Genomic DNA, 24,114 nt, shown 5'->3' on the forward strand with positions numbered 1-24,114 from the left:
TGGAGGGACAGGCAGATGACCACGGATAGAAGCTGTTGGAAGGGGATTCCTATGTGTTGTGAGAGATAAGGATAGATCAGTGGTTTTCAAACTATTTTACAATGGAACCCCAATATACAAAATTGATAAAATACTATTTTATTGGTAAATTATTTTTAAGTTTAAAGCATTACTTTCACTTGTTAAAAAGGGCCACCCATGAGGTCAATAAAATGCATTTTACTTAAAACAAACTGTCTACGGCCATGCTACCCTAAACAAGCCCGATCCCATCTGATCTCAGCAGCTAAGCAGTGTTGGGCCTGGTCAGTACTTGGATGGGAGGCCACCTGGGAAGACCAGGTGCTGTAGGCATAAAAAATAAAAAAAAGAGATTGTAAGCTGACAAGGTCCTCGCAATCTGTGAGGTCAACCAAGGGTTGCCTCACCTAAAAAATAAAAATAAAATAAAATAAAACTTAAAGCAAACTAAGTGTACTGTCATCTATATTTATATCCTCACTATCCACTTCATTTCTGTATTTGTTTTGAACACACCATTATCTAGAAAATTCCAATTAACCTAGAAGTCTGCTGAGAGGAACTGAAGTTCAGAGACTCTGCCTCAAGGCTAAGGAAAACATTCAAGACATGGTAGGTGCCTGATTAAAACTTCCTGAATTTGTGAAAGAGGAGTAGGCTGCAGGAAAGGTGTCTTTTTCCAGGAATGGCCACTTCCTGGCAGCCAGCAGTGGTGAAGATGCCTCCAGCTGGAATTGGTCCCAATCTGGTTTTCTTCGCTCATTTGCTTAGTTCTGGAGCTTCTTAAGGGAACGTGTGTGTGAGGCATCAGGAGCTCTCAGCCTCTCTCCCTGTTTCTTCACCACTCCTCCCTCCTCCACCCCCATGGAGACCTCATGGTAGTCAGACTTCTTACGTGATGGTTCAAGCGTTCCAGGATGAATATCTCGAAAGAAACTGGCAGAAGTTTCATGACCATTTCTATCTACTTGTGAAATCACACAGAAACTCTTCTGCCACTTTCCAAAGGCCTGGCCAGGTTCAAGGGGAGGGGTCATATACGTCCCATCTTGATGTGTCCAGGGATTTGTGGACATGTTTAGAACCATCACAAAGATCCTTCCTCTAACGGCAGCATGTGGGCATGCACCCTTTTCTTTTTCTTATTTTTCCCTCCATTCTGCTTCCTGAAATATGGCTTTTACCTTTTTAGGCCACGACACTAGGTTGAGGCCAGGTACTGGAGAGGACTAGGTGGAAGAGTTAGTTCTGCATCATTGTGGACCAACAGGCCAGCCCTTTACCATCTACTTGGAATCTTTTATCTTGTTTAGGAAAATGTTATTTTGAGTTTTCCATCACTCACAGCCAAGCCTAATCCATCCTTATTAACAAGGTCAGCAGGACCAGGCAGCAAAAACCCTAAAACATCAGACAATAAGAGTAATCCTATGAAAATGAAGGAAATATATTTCACTAGACTATTACTCTTGAAAATTTAAGGTTATTTTTATGAATAACTTTATAGGAGTATAGAATACAGGAAGAAGTCCTATATTCTAATTTCTATGAATAAGCAAGGAGTCGGCTCTAAAGAATTGGTGTACATCTCCTGGATTTGAACTGTACTCCATCTAGTGGGTATGGGGCGGGGTGCATACCTTGAGGAAGGTGAAGCTGGGTGCCTGAAACACACTCTCACCTGGTTTATCTCATTAGATTCTTTGATCGGAACTCTTACAGATTCTCAAATAAGAACTCTGCTGTCAAAGCCGAAAATCACCTCTTAACCCAAAACAGTGTTTAGCATCATAAATGAGATTTGGGGCACATAGTAGGGGCTGCTTAATGTAAGCAATCATTCAAGTGAGGGGATTATATAATGACTCCGTTTAATACAGATGTGAGTAACACAGTATGACCCACTCCCGCCAGGATTAACATTTTCCTACATAAAATCCTTATTCAGTCACTTTTTGAGAAATTATTTTACAAGTTGTCTATCCTTTGACCATTTATCGATTGAGGTTTTCTATGTTTCATATCCTTTTGTGTGAGTTCTTTCTAAATCGAGGATTCTAACAGAATTAAATCTGATGCATTTTAATGCCATTATCTATTGTTAGTCATTCTCAGAAAATTATAAATATTCCATGTTAGGTATTGCCAAATGTTAGGCATCATGGTTCTACATGAATAATCTCTGCTGATAATTGCTAGCGAGGCTGATGGCTTGCTGACTTGCTGGGGTTCATGGAGATTTATTGAATTTGAGCTAATTAAATTGTTGCCTGCTGCTTTTGAAATTCCACCACAGAAACATGCCTGTCATTAGTGCAGCCTTCATGCAAGAGGCTTGAGTTGGACTGAGACATAGATATTTTTTCTAAGTGCTTGCTGGGGGTGGGCCTGGCGAAGTGGGACAGCTTCCAGAAGTTAAGGTCGTGTGTACACGAAACAACAACTTAAACATGAGCACTGTTTTTGGTTTGGGGGTTTTTAAAATTTATTTATTTTTAGATTTTAGGACTACATGTTTAAACCTCCTGCACGGCCCTGTCGGAATCTCTCTTTGAATAGGAGTGCTATTTGCTGGTCATTCTGAATTCTCTTACCATATATATTTTAGGGAAAATTCTAAGACCATGTGTTTTGATGCAAGACTGTGAAATCCACGAATCATTTGGGATAATATTATTTTTTTAAAAAGTAGGTTTTTCAATTTAGGAAATGACTGAAGAGGCTTTAAGAGTAGAACCACCCATGATTTGCAGTCACATTAAGTCTATGATATCTCGTCGCATCGAGCTTTAAGGATTAGAAGTGAACAAGAAGTCGTGCTGTGACCTGGAGCCTAACTGCCTTCTGTCACCAACCAGCCCTCTTTGTCAGCTGCATCCTTTAACGTCCTCTGCCTCAGTTTCCTCCTCTGGGAAATGGTGATAGTAATTGTGCTATCCTGTAGATGAAGAAACCACATACTCACAGACTTTAAAATAATAAGTCAGTATTGGTTGGTACTGTTTATTTCTATTTTCATCATCATAATTATAGTGATAAAACTCACATTTATGCTGAGCTTTAGCATTTACAAAGGTTTCACATCTGTCACCCCATTTGACCTTAACCAGACGTAATTGTCATTTATTATTTTTATCATTCCATTTTAGAGGTGAGAAAACTGAGGGTAGAAAGGTTATGATTTTTTTCTCAAAACCAAACAATAATTAAGTGATAAAGCCAAAACTCATATCCACTTCTGCTGAATCCAATCTTCTGCATTTATTTACAATCTCAGTCTGCTATCCTGTGGTATCATATGTAGAACTGGAAGCCATCTCAGAAAACAGTCTGAGCCCTTAATTATATAGATGGGAAAAAATGAGGCCCCAAAAAATGAAGATTTGCCCAAGATCACATAGTACTTTGGAGAAGACCCATACTTCTTGATTACTGTCTAAAAGCCTTTGCCACTACCATTTATCAGATAATAGAAATTCCAGTAAAACACTGAGGAGGTGGTTATAGCATTCCCATACGAAGAATATAAGATTTCCTTTCGGTAACTTGAGAATTTTTAATGTCACTACTTTTCTGCAAGCTAACTGCTGTAGAATTACTATAAAAGGCAAATAACATTCTTTCCATCAATGAGTTATCGTCAGAACCAGAGGGTCCCTCTAACTTTCTCTTTGGAGTCTGGTTTTCTCTCTTAGTAATTTCTCCCTTTCTCATGGGAAACAAAGAGTCCCATGGTAGCTGACCTGCCCCCACTGTGGTTATCCCTAAGTTTCGCGCTGCCATGAGCCATGAGGTATGGCTAACGCAATGAGGTCAGTTTTCACATGTGGCTTCCGGAAGCAAAGAGGAGCAAAGACGCGTTGTGGCACATTTCACCCTGTAAGCTCAGTGGAGTAAGTGCCTGTGGTTTAGCGGTGGCGGCTTCCTTGCGAACCTCACAACACAGCCAAATAAGAGTCTACTTTGTGCAAAGAATACATACCACATTTTGTGTAAAGTCAGCTCTTTATGCGTGGCCCTATGTTATGGGAAATACAGGAAGGAAGTGATTTAAAGATAGGAAATAGTCTCTCACCATGCCTAACTGGGTGATCTAATTGCTCACAGGAATAGGAAACTTTCTGGAAAGGCTTCCGCTTCTAGCTCCTCACCAGACCGATGTATCCTCTGACTCAGGGGAAGTGCATTTCTAAAAGGCTACACCTGGCTCTCAAATATGACAGATGTTTCCCACCTCAGGGCCTTCACACACATTCTCTCTTCAACCACGACTCTCCTCCCATGCCTGGCTGCTTCTCATGCTCATCAAGAATGTTTTCCTTGATCACCGAGTCTAAAATAAGTCATTCAGCCCTGTTCTTCTCTATATCCATATCCTTTTTGATTCTTTAATAGCCTTGATAAAAATTTTAAATTACTTATTTTTTGTTGCAGTAAATATTCTATCTCTCCAGCTAGACTTCAAGATTCATGAATCTAGGTAACATTCAACTCTCAAATTCAGTGCCTAGAAGATGCTCAGTAAACAAGTGTTGAATGGAAATATTTGGTTTGGTCAATTACATGGATAATTAAGGTCATTACTAAGAAATTAAATTTAAGCAAAACATTTAGAAGAAAATTTGAACAAGATAAAATTAAGGCATGACAATAAAACAACACATGATGGTTTAAACCAGAAAATTCATTTATTAACATTTATCCTAGTAGTATAATTCCAATATCAGAAGTAGCCTAACCTTTGAAGGCAACGTCATAAAACTGGTTTAAAACAATTCCATGTGCAGTGATAACTCTGAATCCCTCCCATTCCCACCAGGCTGGGGAAGAGGAACCTGGTTTGTGGTGGTTTTTTGTCATCTCCCATCACCCTCAATTTTTGTTGAATTATTTAGCTAGTGGATATCTGCAATGCATGTGCTCGCCTATCCTCTCCCCAGTTGCCACAAACACACACTGCACCACCCTGCTCTACCTTCAAGTTTCTGCCCATTCCTTCTGTAACAGTTCAGCTGTCTCCCCAAGTCATGGCTTAGAGATTTTGCAATAAATTCTAAGCTACTTTTCAAGGTATTTTTTCTCAGGCAAAACCAGTTCCATCCCTACAAGAAATTCTGGTCTATTAAAATAATGTATTATTTCACCTTGCTTATTAAGTAAGGTTCACTTGATTATGAATAATAGAATCTGAATGAAGCTAAGGTAAGCAGGTTAAGGAATTTGTTGTAAGGATACTGCGGTTTCTAATAGAACTCAAGGAAGAACTGAATGATCGGGCCTTGGGGCAGCACCTCACAGTAAAAACACACAGTCTGAGGATCACAGATGATTTCCGCCGAAGAGGAAATCCTGCGAGCTGGACCCAAGAATGTTCATGTGGCTGCTTAGTGCAGACGATCTGGGCCCACTTCCTCCAAGAGATAATAGTTCATGTGGGTCATTGACTACAGAACACAGTATGCAAAGCACCTTTACATACAACCATTTTCAATTAAAAAAAAAAGTCATTGTTTAACTTTAAAAAGAACAAACAAGCTCTTCTTATTATCCTGCAATGGCCCTTTGAAATCCCCAAGGCACCTTCCCTCATCCTCAGCTCATAATGGCTTGTATACTTGTGTTCCTTTTCTATCTCTGAACCTCTCCCACATGTGGGGTCTCTGACATTCTCATATATGCAGGTTTCCCATGCATATGTATATATTAAATGTGGTTATTTCTTCTTGTTAAAAAAAAAAAAAGACCACCTACTCCTTTACCATTCAAGTGAGATATGGATAAGAGTGAGAAGAAATAATTCATTTTGAAACTAATGTTAGAAATTATATATAGACCTTTGAAGTGATCATCTTAAAAGCCTAATATTTATTCTAACACTGTTGTCATTCGTAGCATTTTTTGTGTACCCTTTATACATCCCTGTGAGATATGTAATAAATATTTAACTCCTAAAATATATACGATATAGTTATTATTTTCATCAACTTATAGATAAGAGAATTGAGGCTTAGAAAAGTTAAATAACTCATCTAAGATTTCACATCTAGCAAATATTAGTAAAAATATTCATTCATCTTTTAGGTTTCAAAGATTATGGTTAAAAAGTATTCCACTTCTAATATGGAGAATGTTTTTCTAAACTAGAAGAAAACTGGTGTTAAAAAACACTATGGCCTAATCTAATATATATATAATATGTATTATATATATAATTTTTTTCCTTTGTCCAAACGAGAGAAGTCTTTAAGAACGTGGATCTGTCCAATTCCCTCTGAAGCTGAGTTGACGGCCCCTATTTCCATCTTCAGGTGAGGCAGCACCACCTAGTGGCGAAAAAAGACAGACCTAGTGAGTGATTTTCTTCATTGAACAACTAACCCATTTTTAAGGGTGACAGAAATTAATTTGGCGCTTCCAATTAAAATTAAAACGACCAAATATTTTTAATTCTCTTACTTTAAAAATTTGCACTAAAATAGAGGTAGTAAAAAAAAAATTATATTAACCCACAGAGACAGAGAACTGGAGACGAGCCCATGGGGTACAAAAGACTTCAACAAATACTTAGAAGACAAAAAGATGACTGAAAGTGGTGACTTAATGGAACAGAAAAAGTTTATGTTTCCCTTTCCATCATGTTTAACTCCTGGCATTTATTTTATCAATAAGCAATAAAGTTTGAAGCAGAGATGGATTTATGCATTTCTTTGCATTTATGGGATAAATCAAACATTTATGTATGCTTATTAATGCAGTAAAGTTGATGAAATTTCACAGAGTATTTGAATCATTTCTTATCTAGTAGATTGGCAGGACCACCACAGGTAAATTATTTTGTGCTCAAAAGGAAGAAGCATATCCGTCTTCCTTAGTAGTTACTGTAGTTTATAGAGAAGAATTCTAGGCTTTTGCTTATGCTGTTCCCACTGCCTAGAGTTCATTCCCTCTCTTCTTCATCTGATTAAACACTATTTATCTTTAAGACAGCCTGGTGTCTCTCCCTCCAGGAACCTAGCATAATACCCCATTGCCACCCAACCCTCATTTGGATTAAGTGACCATCTTTAAAGTGCACATAATACCCCAGTTGTATGCCAATCACCACACTTGGCCCTGGTTTTTAATCGCCTGTTTCTCATCTTTGCCTACTATGAGATCTCCTGAAGGCAGGGACTTGGTGTTATTTTTGTTGCCAAGCCTCTGGCAGGACATTCTAGTTGTTTATTTCATGAATGAATATAGAGAAGTAACTGTGGGTTCACAGCAGACCTAAAGGAACACTTAGAGAGGCTCTATAGCCAGAGCTCCCCTAGCCTGCAGTGATCTCTCAGGTTGTGGGGCCAAGGACAGGCTTGAATTTAAGAAGTAACAGAATCACAGTGGATTACAGAAATGTCAGTGACATACACTCACAATCTCTAAGAGACATAAAGAACAATATAACATGGTGATAGATTGCTGAGGGAGTATCTTCTGGTTATCTTCCTCGGCCTAAAATCATGATCTAGTCAATAGTGTAGTAAAGAGGAGAACTGTATATATTGATTGACTAGCTTACAGAGATGCATGTGTCTTTAGGACCAGGGACCTGTTAAAGTGCTATTTGACGGTTAACTCTCTCTGACTTTTCATACTTTAACACCAGTGGCAACAAAGTCTCAACCAAATGGAGGATCAACTAGTAAAAGATTCTGTTGAGGGTAAAAATGTGCTACATATAGTCTTTAAGAGGTACCATTTTAATAGACAGTATGAAGTTTGTGCTTTGATAATTTATTCATATGTTAGTATCGATCATTATAAATTTTGGATCGTTGGAAGCTCATGGGTGAAATTTTAGATTTATTAATTGAGGCTTATTTCTACAACTGAGGAAATGTGGCAGATGGTGCTTCCTACTGCATTGGGATTTTTTTTCTATTTTTTTTACTAGTATAAAGAAACCTCCAGTAAGCCTCTTCTGTCTAAAAACATGTCCAAACAGTGAACAAAACACTTATATCTAGTGTTCGATAATTGGAATGGTAGGGAGGATTGGTAAAGAAATTTCACTTTTTGCTTTTTGTATGTCTATGTCATTTAATTTTCTTTTAAAATGTGTATTTTTCTTATAATTATATTAAAACAAACCACCAAAACAGTCATCTACATCTACATGGCGAGCAGTTAGCTTAACTCTCACATTTTAGAGTTTGGGCAGTATTCTTCACTGCATTTGCAAGTATTTTTGGTTACCCATGGAGACCAGAAGTAAATCTGAACCTAGGTATTTACAAGTAAGTCCTCCTATTTCCTCCCAGGACTGTGCAGGAAAATAAGCTAGAATGAGACATTGCTACAAGCTTGACATTTCAACCTGCATTTGACTTCTCTAGCCACCAGGTGACGCTGTGTGTCTCTACCAGGAAAGACAGCTCTCAGTAACAATAATCCAGTAGAATTTTTTCGTAATCTGGGACATTTGACAAATCACTGGATTAATGGAGAAATTATGGAGAAATGGAGTATAGGTGTTTCGTGACACAAGTTTATGAGCAGATCAGAAACTGTAAGTTTCTAAAGAGCTGATATCAGTATTTCAAATACCTGTCCTAGTGCTGGGCACAAGGAAAACGTTCATATTTTTGGAACCAGAGATCTAACTGTGAAAATAGTATTTTCTTAGTTAAAGATCTGGAGTTTTTCCATTTGTAATTTTTAACCTTCATATATTGTCACCAATATGGTGTAGAAGTAGCACAAGAATCTATAAAATTAAGAGTGAAAATAATTGAAAGATAATTTGTCCCAGAAAATACATAGATACCTTTGACTTCATAAAATTTGTTTCCCTGTCAACTTTACTGAGCTTTTAATTTTGAAAACTGAACCAAGTTAGTGCTAACACGAAATTATTTGTTCATATTTATATCGATAGGCAGTGTTTCTACAGGTATGTCTTAAGTAACTACTATACATATGAGGTGCTAAAATCATTCAGATATTTTGACTTGGGATAGGAGGATGGCTTTTCTTATCCTTGACTGACATTTACCAGCTGATCTAAATGGATTTATGAATAGATGATTTTGAAGACAAAGGCATGATTATTTTGAGTCTCATCTGCTGATTTGTCCCTAATTCCCTTCCTTTCTTTATTTTTGGCAACTTTACCTCTGCCTACAAATTCTCCAACTCTAGAATTAATTATAACAGATGAGTTACTAGAATGAATTATAATCTGAACAAGAAATTTCTCAGCCCCACTTCTTCATGGCCTTTGAATCATATCCTTGTCAATCCAAAATGAACACTATATTAATTTTCTGAGGCTGCCGTAATAAAGTACCACAAACTGGGTGGCTTTAAGCGATATATATTTATTCTGTCACAATGCTGGAGACTTGACATCCAAAATCAAGATGTCTCCAAGGTCATGCACCCTCGAAAACCTTTAGGGAAAATTCTTCCTTGCTTCTTCCAGCTTCTGGTACCCTCAAGCATTCCTTGGCTTGTAGACATATCAAATCCCTGCCTCCATCACCGCATGGCTGTCTTCTGTGTGTTTTTGTGCTTCACATGGCACTCTCCTCTCTGTATGTCCCTCTTCTCTTAAAAAGACAACAGTCATATTGGAGTAAGGGCTCACTTTACTCGTGTATCTTCATCTTACCTAATTACACCTGCACAATTGGTCCTATTTTCAGGTTAGGTCACATTCTGAGGTTCCGGTTAGGACTTCAACATGTTTTGCGGGGGACACAATGCAAACCACAAATTACTTAGTGTTTCAGTTTCCTGATCTGTGCAAAACTACCTACTTTACAGATCTGTGCAAAAATACCTACTTTACAGGGTTTTTCTGAAGTACTTAACCATATTTTGAAATTAAGCCTATATTCTTTTCAATATCTTAAATTGTGACCAAAAAAAATTCTTTAAAGATTCATTGAATTTTGATGAACAGCCAAAAGCTATTTGGAGGCAGGTCTCCAAGAGAGCTCATTTACTAACCCAGGTCAGAAATGTCTTCCCTATTTAAAAACAAACAAACAAACAACAACAACAAAAACATTTTTCAAATGTTGGCATTTAAACATTGGCTTAGGAAGAAAGTTCGTATCATTAAGTTAGTCATCTCATTGCAGGGATGTCAACTGAGTTATTGTATTTTGTTTGTCCTCAGCCCACTGTGTAAGTTTGCCTTATTGTTTCCCTTTAAATAGATGAATTTTGTTCCTAAGAAAGCAAGATTATTTGTTCTGAGCTCTGTGAATATTACTTTTACTATGTTCCTTCTCTTCTACTCTCAAGAAACAGCCATTACATGGACATTAAACTTTGAATCTATCTTCCATGTCTCAATTTTTTCCTCATATTTTGACTTTATTGATCTCTGCCGTGTGTTCTGGAAAGCGCCACCACACTCAACCCTCCAACTCATTCATTCATTCATTCTCCTGTATAGCTTATCTACTTAACTTTTATGATTCATTCATTGATTCAACAGACTTTTATTGAATGCTTCTATGGTGTCAGGGATCATTTGAAGAATATTTTTTAGATTCCCAGATCTTTTTTAAAATTGCACATTCTCAATCTAAGGATATTGAGTTTGTTGTCTTAGTGTTTTTCCTCAGTTTTTTACCATTTGATTGTTTACTCATCTCTGTCATTTGGGATCCTTGTTTATTCATTTGGGGTTGCTCATTCAATCCCGTTGGTGAGGTTACACTGGAACACATAGCCATACGAGCAAGCTCAGTAGCTTGCTGTCTGCGCACAAAGACTCTCCATCCTACTGGGTATCTGTAGCTAGTTGAGGTTTCATGGATCTTCCTTGGCCTGATGCCCACATTCAGTGCTTTGGCCAGAACTGCTGCGGCTGCTGCCTGCTGCCCAGCACAAGTTGGGAGTAGCGCCAAATGACCCAGCACTGTCGAAGGTAGTAGATTCTCCAAGGAATCTGCTCGTCTAGTTTGCAGCTACTCTGTAAACCCCCATTTCTGTAAAGCTATGTTCTCCTCTGGTCTATATCAGATCCCATTTCCAAATCTCAGAAATTCCTCAAAAGCATTGGTCAATTGATGAACTTTTGGTTTCACAATGCCATTAGGTTTCATTTTCTTTACTGTCGTTTTTCAGATTTGGGAAAGGAAGGCAAAGGTCTTTGCAGTCTAAACATCTTTATCCGATTTCTCTTAACTGGCATTTATTTCAGTTCTGTTCAGTGGTCAGCCTATATCTTGGAGCTTAAACACGGGTCATAATACTCAGGGAAGGGTTTACCTATTTAATTCAGTTATCTCTCGTGAGTGCCATAAGCAAAGTCCAAGAAAAGTGCTTTGGAGTTCAGAGTTCTGTCTGAGTGAAGGCATCCAAGTTGGACCTTGAAGAACAAGAAGAACCAGACATGTATAGGCAGATGTTTAAGAAGAGTGACAAGTAGATACTTTGGTCTGAAATGTTGAATTCATGACAGAACTTAGTCACTTCAAGTGATAAGGGAAAAAAATCTATTTTCTGTATATATAGGCAGTCTTTTCTGAATATATTTTTATTAAAACAAAAGTGATAAGGGAAAAAAATCTATTTTCTGTATTTGGCATATATATTTGGCATATATATATATATATGTGTGTATATATATATATTGGCATATATATATATGCCAAAGAATCTGACAGATATATATATATACACACACGCTATATGAAAATTGCAGTAAGAAAAATTTTCAGATAAAAAAAATCTATAGACAGTGCCTGAGATCATCTATCACAAAATAATTAAGGTCAAATGATAAAACACATGAATTCCCGTTAGTATGTGTCTATATATAGAGACCGCTTAATGCCCACTTGTGTGTGCATGTGTGTGTGTGCACGCACATGCATACCCATGCATATTATGGATGTAGATTAAGCACCAGGTAACTCCTATTGTCATTTGATACATATTTTGAGAGCTGTTAAACTCTTCATTTATCCAGATAGTATTTAACAGAAATTTTTTTTTTTATTACAAGAAAGTGTAATCTAACGCTTCGGAAACTATTGATAAGGTACTTTTGGGGAATAACCCATTCTTTAGAAAATGTTTTCTGCAGAACTAATGAACAGGTTCTCAATTAGGATAATTGAGGGGGCAAAGGGCAGTCCTCTAGGCAGTCTTTTCTGAATATATTTTTATTAAAACATTCAATATTAATAGATGATTTATTTATATTTGGACAATCCTACCTGGGAAATTGAGGACCAACATGGTCAAGTCTGTTTAACCAGGAGGAGTCCCCAGTGGGGGTAGTGTGGAAGAATTTTTTATCCTAAAGGGACATGGATTTTTAAAAGGTTGAAAAATGGTGCTTTAGAGGACAGTTCTAGGGCTTTAAGCCTTAAGACACTGCATTGTTTGGTCAAAAACTGACCCACCATCTGATCTCCTCAAGCTAAGCAGGGTTGGGCCTGGTTAGTACTTGGATGGGAGACGACCTAGAAAGACCAGGTGCTATAGGTGTTTTTTTTTTTTTTTAACTGACCGAAAAAAGTATTTTGAAAGCTAAAGTTCATGTCTCATGGCACAAGAACGTAAGCAAAAATGCCATCTGTTCTTTACTAAATGCATTTTGATTCCTCCACTGAATTTTTTTACACTGATCTAAAATTTAAGAAAGAAAATATTATGAATTCAGCTTTTATTCAAAATTAAATAAGCAAAAGCAAAATTTTTAGGAAACTTTTACAAATTACTTACATAAAAGAAAGTTAATAGGGACAGTCACAAGTTAGCAACAAATAATTACAAAAGTATCTAGGGCAGCATGAATATAAACCATGTCACAGCATGGTGATCTAATTGTGATAAGAATAAGGCATAACTTACATTTGCACCAAGACCAGAATTAAAAAATAAAACATACTTTAAAAGCTTAGTTCTATATTAAGCTTCTCTTCCCTCAGATCCTTAATGGTTTAAACTATGTAATTTTTAAAAACAAACACATCATGTCAAACTATAAATTACATAGATAGGCAGTTAATGTGAAAAGCCCCCTAAAATGTACAAACTAACTGGTACTGAATTGAGTTCTCCATTTACCTTTATGTACAATTAAATGTAAACCATATTTTCACAGTTTTAAGTGTTTTATGAATAGATGCACAGTACCATATCAGGTTTGCAATTGTTCCTGAAAACTGGCTCTAGGTTCTGCATCCAATGCCCGTTGGCCACTGGGATGCACATATTTACATAAATAAGAAATCATGTCATAGTCAATGGTCAAGACAGTTCAGCAAGAGCAGGATTTCCAACAAAGAGTGATGATACTCAATACCATAGTTTACATACTTGTGCAAACATAAGCATTAGGACAGAGAAATCTGAGGCAAATTCAATTTGCAAAATCTGGTATCGCTACTGTTGTAAACTCGGGCAATAAATGACCCTCGGCAAGTTCTGCTCTCTATGGCTTTTTGTTTTTCTTTTAAAGTTTTAAAGCCAGAGAAAATGCACGCATACTACCCACACATGCGCGCGCACACACACAGTCCACACACATACACAGAGTTCTAGTTTCATTTTAGAACACGGTACATAGTGCAACTTCATCACGACGTAGAGGTTTAACACACATTCGCAGCGTGTTTTTCTGTGCAAGTTCTTAGTGGTCTAGATCCTAGTTGAAGGTATTCATTTGCAGAACCACATGATTCCGGAGGTTGACGGAGGAAAAAAAAAAATAAAACAACAGTTTCATTACATTTCTCAAACCAGCACTGGATGTGCAAAGGCAGCAGACAACCTGGCCATGAACACAGCCAGATTAGGGTAACTTTAAAGGAAGGTCCAAGCGGTTGATTATTTAGATTGGTCTCTAGAAAAATAGGTCAGTATATGCTGTATCTTTGTTAACCGTTCTTTCAAAGACTTCATTGACAAAACAGACAGCTGATATCGGGGATCTACAGGAAGTACTGCAAGAAGCCACCAACACCACGCAGGTCCATTAGGGGTTGCCTAAAAATAATCAACATGTTATAGTGTTAATAAAAGAAATATTTATGTAATAACGACAGTAACAAACCACCAACAAGCCAGTCATTATTGAGCACTTTCTCGTATCAAGTCCTATCTCAAATTCCTTAAACAACCACGTAAAGAATACTATTTCTATGTCCATATAAAATGCGGAAACTGAAGCTCAGAAATGTGATATAAATTGTCCAAAATCTCTCAGCTCATATGGGGTAGAGCCAAGATTCAAATCCAGACCTGACTCCACAGCCAACACTCATTCCTCTGCACTGTACTGCCTTAAAGCCGAGTTTCTCAACCTCAGGCTATTAGCATCTGGGGCCAGACGATTCTTTGTTAGGAGAACTGTCCTGTGAAGTGCAGCACGTTTAGCAGCACCTCTGACCTATATCTGCTAGATGCCAGCAGCACCTCCCCAGTTGTGACAGTCAAAATGTCTCCAGATATTGCCAAATGTCCTATGGGGATAAAACTGTTCTTAGTTGAGAACTACTTTCTTAAAATATATAACTAAAACATTAAGAAAAGTTCATTCATATTTTAAAATTTCTTTAAAGAATTGTAGAATCCCAGAAAAGATATAAGAAAAGGGTCGCAGCTTCTAGTTTCATTTAAGATATACACATATTCCCAGCAAAGAAGTCCCTCTGATGTTGCAAGGGCTGACTACTGGCTATTGCAAGAACCATGAATTTACATAAAAGAATTTTTAAGTCACCTTTACTACACATTGAATTTTTCTACTGAACCTGAAACAAGAAGTTTCAGAATGACAAAAGGAGTTATGACATCAGTGTTGATCTCAATATGCTCCTCTTAGAATCAAACTAGATTTCTCTATTTGCGTACTGTCTGTTCTCAATTCAGCATCACAACCACCTCCTTCTGCATTTCAGAGACATCAGAAATTACATTTCCCAGAATTCCTTTCCCCATCGGGTTCCAGGTTAGACTTGACCAATGAGAGGCCACTCTTATGAGATGTGGAAGTTGGAAGAGAGAAAGCCATTATTCTCTGGAGACTGCTGCCAAGTGTGGGAAGATGTGAAATTTACAAAAACTTTCCAGGGAACTTTTGAACACCACCTGCTCCACTGCTGCAGAAGAGATACTGGTGAGACTTCCCTGGGACTCCTAAGAATGACAGCAGCTTCCCTGCAAGCTCCTGAGCAGCACAGCACTTCGCTATGGCAGGCAGAGATCGGTGGCGAGTCCCTGAGCTGTCCTCCTCCAGCTCTCCCAATGCCTGTGCACCCTGCAGTGAGCGCTCCATCCCCAGAACACATACAGTGGCTTCTACGGCTTTCTTGGCTGAATCCTGACTTATAAAATACAACTGACAGAAAGTGGTGGCAGAGGACGGGATGATAAAAAGTGAGGGTGGTGACGGTGATGGGGGACTAATGTTGAATTTTTCTACAAGTTGGTTTGTTAACATTTAAAATTTCCTTATTCAATTTTGTACTTATTAAAAGCTATTTCTATCAAGGTTTAATCAGATTCAGGTAGCCAGGATCAAACACATGGCAACTGATAACATGCTAGACACAGAATAAGTACTCAAGATGGTCTGATGTAGAAATTTCAAGTTCACATAAAAGATTCAATTGGGATTTGGACAGACTTACACCAATCTTTGAAAACTGGAATGAGAGACAGTGCGTTTCACAGTGAAATCTTATCTCTCCATCTTCATATACTTATTTATAGCCATTCCTTTATGAAATCTATTACCTTCTGACCACACACATTTTATTCAATTCAATTCAAAATGCTTATCCCTAAAAGCTAGTGCATTGATGAGTCTAAAGTAAGATTTTCCAGAATAAGGACTCTTCTTTTATGCTTCTTACAGTGGCTACTACACAGATCTGCTTACACAGAAAGTGCCTGCTATATATTAATTAGTTTAAGTTTAATGTAAAACCTAAGTACCTGGGCAAGATCATAAGAACAGTTTCATGAGGAGTGAAGTATTAAACATGAAGGGACAAAATGAATTGAAGTAGCAGGGTAAAAGTTGGGAAAACAAGGAGAGGTGAGAAAAGACAGAAAATGCTACATCTCTTAACTGTCAAAGAATAACAGCGACAGCTAACTGGCTGAAATGTACAGTTGTCTCACAGTCACAATTTATTAGGTGGTACCATGCCCCATTTTTAATTCCTTAATCCCTCTATCTGAAAATTCTTCAGTTAAGGGCTTTCTCCTTCTCTGGCACTAACTCCTATAGGCTTCTCAGCTGACACCTATTTCCATCCCCTTCCTATATAAAATGTAGTGGATACCACTGAGCTCTAGAGAATATGGTTAAATGATTCTAAAGACGGGGACAAAGGAAATGCTGTGCAAAAGGCCAACAAAAAAAGTGAGACTTTCGAAAACAATATCAAAGCCATCATACCTGAAGGTTTTCTTCCCTCCCGGGCATTGATCCAAAGTGCTGAAGAATTTGGCTTCGAAATCTGTCTCTTAAATTCTGAAACCAGCTGCAGGCTTGAGAGTATACCAAATCATGAAGCTGTTTGAGATTCTCTATCTCACCTTCTTTCTCAACCTAGAAATATGACAGTTAGTAAGACTTCTGTGTCTAATCTTCCCTGTTTAATATCACCAACCCTACAGAAATGGAAAAAAAAAAAATAGGGAATACCTATTTCAGTGCTGAATCAGAGGGTATTATTGTTATGCAGCATATATCATATATTTCTGCCTCACATTATGCCAATGGGCCAGACTAAAGAACGGCAGCAAGGCCTGACCTCCACCTAGCCTTACTGAGTTAGCAACGCAATATTGCAGAACCCTACTAACAGCCCCCAAATAGGAGGGGTAAGATTAAGAGTGAGTTCTTGAACAAAGGTCTACAAGAATTTGGAATTCCTTTTGCCTTTATGGATCAGTGGCTTTTGAAAGCAGTGGAACAAAAAAGTGGAAGAAAATGGTTGTTCCTACAATAAAAGGAAAGACTGGGAGAGGGAGTTTAAGGTGCAAATGACATGACAGAAAGCATAACAGGATGGAAGACAAGCATAATTATATCTCTTACAAGGGAACTGGGTCAAAAAACAAAAACAAAAAAATGCAACAAATAACTTAGCATATAAAGTCAGTATATCAAATGATAGAGAATAAATTATGCAATGATGGACTTCTGCTCTAAAGGCCCAAGGCTGTGGCTATCTCCATTATCCCTCTGTACGCCCTTCAGACTACTAGATCATAGAATTGCAAATGCAAGACAAAATGCATCATCCTTCCAGCCTGAGATCCAGAGGAGTAGTCTCAGAGAGTGCAGGTGGGAAGACAGAACATTAACTCATCCGTCCCATCTTGATTTCTTTAACACGCACTTATATCCCACTCACGACCTGCCAGGGAGTGCTCTGTTCCATATACATTAATGCATCTGAACAAATACCAGGCCTGACTCAGCCTTTCACACTTCAAGGATGACTCAACATGAAAACAACAAAGGGACTCTGAAAACACTCTTAAATATTAAAGGTGAGTCTACAGCACATAGGATACAAAAGAACATACTTTTTATTTCTGAAAGATTTGAAATGAAACAAAACTAAAGTTTAAAAGGCATCTGCTTTTTGTACAACAATGTGAATGCACTTACTGTCACTGAACTGTACACTTAAAAATGGTTAAAATTCAATCAACTGCTACTGTTAAGTACCTACCATGTGAATGCACACATATATTCTAGGCACTGTGGTGGCTGCTGAGCCTGAAGAAATGAAGAGGATCTAGGTTCTTCATGTGAATGCACACATATATTCTAGGCACACATATATGCTGAGCCTGAAGAAATGAAGAGGATCTAGGTTCTGGTCTCCCAAGTTCTCCTGGAACTTAGGATGATTAAGAGTGAGGTAAGAAAAAGGTAACCTGGATCTTATTTGTGTAAGTACGGATGAGAGTCTCTGACAGGAACAACTGTTTAATGTGCCACGCAAATAACGACCTGGATGCCTGCACAATGCTTAGGACAAAGTATACCAAAGTGCCTTAACATCTGCCAGATATTCAATGTCTGCAGTGCAATATCCATCTTTCATTCCTCTTTTTAAAACCCTAAACCGCTTTCCTCCAACTGTATCAACCACAGACCTTCCATCCGGTAAGAAATGTACATTTCTAATTTGTAACATACAACCATAATCTGCAAAACTAAAAGAAAAACTAATTAATATAGAAGTTCGAGCAACAAGTTCTCGACGATATTCAAAGAAAGTTCTAATATAAATAAAAATATTAAATATTTAAGTTAAACAAAAAGCTTACCTATTTTGTGTATCACTGACACACATTCCAAACTGTTTAGTTCCAGTCTGTATACTTCTTCGAATCATCAATCTATATCTTGGCTCAAATACATGAAGAGGGCAAGGCACAGTGGGGTAGGCCATAGTGCAAACAAATATTGGAACATTCTTGGTCAAGCTGAAGAAGAGAAAAATTTCATTATTTTATAACAGAACATACGATCAAAATGACTGAAGCTTGCAACAGTAATAAATTAATATAAAACAAAAAGAAATTAGCTCTAAATAAGGTGACTTTTATTCTTGGCAAGAACAAAACTTGGCATTCCCTTCATTAAGCTCACACTGATACAATATTAACACTAAAAATCTGCTTGTGATCCTTTTATTTATACAAGTCAATTTGAATTTGAGATATAATGGGTTATCATATAGAGTTAAGAATCTTTATGAATCAAAAAGCAACTGATTATAACTACTATTTTATATTAAAAATCTGCTTAAAATATCTGTAACATGACAGAGCTAATATCTTTTATCCATACAATACTCTTAATTACTCTTAGATAATAAGAAAAAATGAGCTCCCACGAAAGACAAAAAGCAAATCATTAAAAATTCTTTAATGCATTAAAGAATTTAAAAATATTAAAAAATATTTTTGAATTATCAAAAACAGATAATTCAATAACATTTTTTCCAGATAATTATAATGATACATTTCTCATTGCAAGATTGGCAGAAAATAAGGATACAGGCAATGCTCAGCTTTGGCAAGGATATGGGGAAAACTGGCAGTGCAGGGGGCAGTTTGAAACAGTACAACATGCTGAAGAGAATTTGGCTACATACATCAAAACTTTAAAAAATATTCATATCCTCTGAACCCATAGGCTGTTTTTTTTTCCCACAAGTACCATAAGAATGTTCGATGAAGCATTGTGTGTATAGTAGCCAAAACTTAAGCAAAAAGAGAGGACTAATAAATTATGACATAATTATAAAATGGGATACTAAATTTAAAAGTGTAATGTGAAAAGGAGGTTATAGAATAATGTGAATAAAATGATCTCATCTATGTTTAAAACGTACATGTATATATTAAAATCTGGAAGGATATATGCCAAAATGCCAAAGGAGATTCCCTTTAAGTTATAGATTATGGCTCCCCACCTCATTTATATTTTCTAGTTTTTCTTCAAAAACACCAAAAGTTATTTATGTAAAAGTAACATTTAATCAAAACATGTTTAATACACAAGTGCTAGTTCTTCTATTTTTAAAACTGTGTATTCTACCATCCCTGAGCACTCCCCTTACGAACATAAGAACTGGAAAAAAAACCAGTAGACCTATTAATTAGCAAAACTTCTAAGTACCAGGGGATGAGCCGCCTCTTAACAAAAATAGCTCAGTAGTAAGCAGCAAGATTCTCCCAAGCTTCTCTCTATCACACTCAGCTCCCCTCATGTTACAACTCTATCTGTCACTCATGGATTCCACTCTTCTATGGGGAGTATGGTTGTGTTATTACGTTTAAGATTTTTAAAGTATATCTGCAACTTTCCTACATTCAGCTTTTTGTAATATTGATAAAAAAAGTTCATAATCCTCACATCAGAATATCCTCTATTATAAAATCATACAGTAAAATATCAGTTACATAAATAGACAAGTCAATATCAATTTTTATAAAGAAAAGATTGGAAGTCTTTCTTCTGTTGAAGGCCACTGGCCCCATGAAGATATCTGGTGGACACATATTGAAAAAGAAGAGTCTGCAAGTTCAATTAACTTTTACTCAGAAAGTGTGAAATATAAAATGTTCAATTTATATTTTGAAAAATAATGGAAACCAAAAATTGTTCAACAAAAACAGCATACAAAAATTGCAATTTTGTCCTTTAGTACATCTAGTTTTAAAAAAATGAAAGAAAAAAGAGTTAAGAAACTAAAAACTTATGAAAGAAATTTTAAAGACACTGTGACTGGTGAAAGACATGAAGAGAAAGGAAAGGGAGAAGAAAAGTACAAGAAAACAAATACAGAACAACATAACCAGGTCCAACCTACCCAGCCTCATTAGCCACTGTGCTCTCTTAAAGGTCTGTACCACTAAACCCCAAAGTTACCTCCAGGTTTTTCACCTTCCTGATACTAACTCAATTCTGCTACTAGTCAACATTTTCACTAACAGAAAATTTGTTCCCTAAGTAACGCCCCCTTCTAATATCAGCCTCAAGTTCCCACCTTCCAAACCTCTAAATGGTTAAACCCCCTACCAATCCAGGCCATTTATCCTCAACCTTCCTCCAGCCCTGCCTGAGTACCTGACGGCTGCTGTTCCCAGCAACCACCATTACCAGCTCCACCTCTCTATTCCCGATTCCAATGCCTTATGTCACTCTAAGAAACCCCTCCCCCGTCTAAAACACTGTGACACTGCAAAAAGCTGAGTCAATAATTCCCAAAAGAACACCTAGAAGTTATCAAATTAACTTAAAAAATTCTGTCTGTTGAGGATAGGGGAAGCTGACCAATATTTTTTTAAAATATGCCTTTGACTAAACTGGGTTGAACTAAAGACCAGATCTAGCTTGCCACAAGAAGGTTTCTCCTTACTATTTTAAAGGGTAGTAATTCATAATTTGATTGTGGTCATTTTTATGAGAAGAAACTTACTGTGAGAGTTCAGCAGTTTCTTCATCATATATTTTTTTTCTCTCAGACAGCTCATCAGGCAGATACTTCACTATTAATTCTTCCAACAGCTGTGTGACACAGTATCTCCTATCTGCTAGATACTAAAAGACAATATCATTTTACATTCCAATACTTTTTTCCTACAGTATAAAACAGGAAAAACAGTTTTAATTGATATAGTAAAACCTTTATTATATATTTATACAGTCAGTTCTGAATTAATTGAATTAGCGAGGGGGAGCCTTACAGTGGACGATGCTAAACACATAAACCTGTCTAAGGCTTTGCTCAAGAGCATAAAGAACCATGGTTGCAGCTTGAACCAAGCACTCTACATAAGACCTGTTTCTTGCTATGGTCACAAATTCTTAGCAGCTGTCAGCCACGCCCCTGACATCTCCCACACCAAAGGCCAATTTCTATCTGACAGCCAGCCCATGGGTACCTGAAACTGTCATTTTAACTAAGAAAAAAATAAATAAATAAATAAGGAATAAATAAAATAAATAAAATAATGCATGTGCCTTCTTTAAGAAAGGCAAAGATTATTCCTTTTGTTCCCAATTTCAGTGGCAGAGTTTCCAAATAATTTTTCTTTCAGATTCTCCTTCTACTCTCACCCCACTATCCTTCTACTCTCACCCCAAAATCCTTATCAAGAGGTTTTTTTCATACATGATCCCCCTGACTCTATAAAAAATTATAAATTCGTACCAATCCCTTAATGCTCTGAAAAATTGCTGCCCTCATGCATTTTGTGTCATTCTCTATTCCAACTGCTAAAAGTCATCTCTTTCATGCCTGCATATGAAAAGCCTATCTATCCTGCAAGGTCTGGCTCCAGTTTTACCTTTTCATAAAGTCTTCCTTATTTTTCTGTCTCTTAAGAATGCCACATTTTACTGCGTTTACCGTATAAAAGGCAGTTACCATACCCTGCACTGGATTACATGGACAGGGATACAGTGTATCTTTGTAACGAAAAATTGCATAGGGCATAGGAGCAGGGATCAGGTCAGAGGGTGTGCACAGAATTTTGCACAAATAAAATGCCCAATACAAATTTATTTAATAAAAGTAGTGAGGAAAACCTCTTGGGAGATAACGACAAGATAAGATCAAGAGAAGCCATCCTTTAATCTGTAGATCCAGCATAAACAAGGGTTTTGTCATTATCCAATGAAAAATAGAGTAGGAAATATGAGAGTTTAGGATATGGGTAACAGTACTGGTTTTCAAATTTTAGCATGAATCGGGGCTAGTTAAAATGCAGATTGCTGAGCCCCACCCCAGAATTTCTTATTTAGTGGGGTCTGAGAAGGTGTATTTTTAACAAGTTCCCAGGTGGTACAGATGCTGTTGGTCAGGGGAGCACACTTTGAGAATTACTGGGCTATAGAATGGAGAGGAGTACTCCTGAGCAGATAGATTATATAGACACAGATAACTAACAAGTTTATTACAAAATTAATCAAACTACAGATGTTATAAAAATCCATTTTATTACCATCTCCTATTAAATAAAGATGTTTTAAAATTTAATATTCATGTATTATATTAAATTGGGGAAAACATAGCATCTCTTACATTTCTGACAGGAATCTAAATTTATACATGTCTAGGGACCTAGGCAATTTCGCGATTGGTTTTAAGAGTATTATAAACATATGACCTTTGAGCTAGTAATTTATCTCCCAGGAATTTACCCTAAGGAAATAGTAAAAGATGTAAAGTATGGTATAAAAAAAAGAGAGAACAAAACAATTCATGAATCCAACAATAGGAAAGTATTAAATCATTAATACTATACTACTATAAAAATCATATCTTTAAAATATATTCAAATGAAAAAATGAGCAAAATAAAATGACAAGTACGAAAAGTGCGAAACTAGAGCAGATAACTTTTTTTTAAAATATATATTTAGACTTTACAAATTATATTATACAGGGTATCTTCAAAGTCAGGGCACAGGATAGTTATTTTTAAACAGTATGTTAATTACATTTTTAAATAATATTCTTATTTTATTTTCCTTCAAACTCCAGATATTTTTAAATATATCTCTAAATTTAAAGTAATGTATCTAATTGTTAATCTAGAAAAAAGTGTATTTCAGAATATCTAAAAACTCTGGAAACACAGGAAAAATAGCAAATTTAGAGCACTTCACCTGAAAACATTAAGTATATTAGTTGATAATGCTACTAACAAACTCAAAGTTTATCTTGTTTCCTGACTTTGTAATTATTCTGTATATGATTTTGTGTTTTACATGTCAGCTTATGATGTAAGACTCTTATCAAATGTAACAATTTATATATGCTATTATAAAGTATCTACACAGTGTTGTGTTTTCTACATAGAAAATAACTATGTATATTCAATAGTAAAATGGTTTTATCAATTTGTATTCATATTTGGAAGACACTTTTTTCTTTAAATAATCTTGTCAACCACCAGAGACAGGATTGCTCTCCCCAAGCAATGCTACCCCACAACTAGAGCTCAAGATTATAAGGATTTGGCCTCACCTTAGGGGCTCCAATCATCCCTGCAGGACTGAGAGGGTGTTGTCCTCCCATCTGCTATAGAAGATACCCACTGGGGATCTAGTTGTTTTCCTAACAAAATTATTAGAGCTGATCACTGACTCTACAAGAAGGCATGTGGCAAATGCCTTTCTCTCCTTTCCAGTCTACCACTTTCTAGAGCTGAGCTATGCAGACAGTAGCCACTAGTCACATGTGCTTTTGTAAATATAAATTAATTAAAATTAAAAAAATGAAAAATATAATTCCTTAGTAACATTAACCACATTTCAAGTACTTAATAGTCACATGTGGCTAGTGGCTACCCTGCTGGACACTATAGAAACAGATCGATGTAGGAAGTTCTATTGAACAGAATTATTCCAGATGTTAAGGGGGCTGGGCTAGGCCTGAAATCTTTTATTGGGGGTAGGAGGCAGAATAGCTCGGTTTATCCAGTACTGTCACTAAAACTGGAACTATTCCTGACCAGGTACTTGACCATGCCCATTTTATTTAAAAAATTAAGTACAGGGGACTTGGTCTCCAGGACCTCTCTGCTTTCC

At 36.8% G+C, this 24,114-nt stretch overlaps 1 protein-coding gene and 1 pseudogene across 1 annotated transcript in view; one reads left to right on the forward strand and one right to left on the reverse strand.

Moving 5' to 3' along the window:
* Nucleotides 1-235: 235 nt before the first annotated feature.
* Nucleotides 236-354, forward strand: LOC112483501 (annotated as a pseudogene).
* A 12,323-nt stretch (nucleotides 355-12,677) lies between these two features.
* Nucleotides 12,678-24,114, reverse strand: part of LONRF1 (LON peptidase N-terminal domain and ring finger 1) — a gene marked incomplete at its 5' end in the record, with an annotated part of 28,508 nt that continues 17,071 nt past the window's right edge. Inside the window, 5 exons of the mRNA XM_006916474.2 lie at nucleotides 12,678-14,019; nucleotides 16,442-16,594; nucleotides 18,057-18,219; nucleotides 18,334-18,492; nucleotides 20,997-21,118. Of these exons, the coding sequence (XP_006916536.1) occupies nucleotides 13,861-14,019; nucleotides 16,442-16,594; nucleotides 18,057-18,219; nucleotides 18,334-18,492; nucleotides 20,997-21,118 (756 nt within the window). The remainder of the gene's footprint in view (nucleotides 14,020-16,441; nucleotides 16,595-18,056; nucleotides 18,220-18,333; nucleotides 18,493-20,996; nucleotides 21,119-24,114) is intronic.

This window comes from Pteropus alecto, unplaced genomic scaffold, assembly GCF_000325575.1.
Source record: "Pteropus alecto unplaced genomic scaffold, ASM32557v1 scaffold24, whole genome shotgun sequence".
Classification (NCBI taxonomy): Eukaryota; Metazoa; Chordata; class Mammalia; order Chiroptera; family Pteropodidae; genus Pteropus; species Pteropus alecto.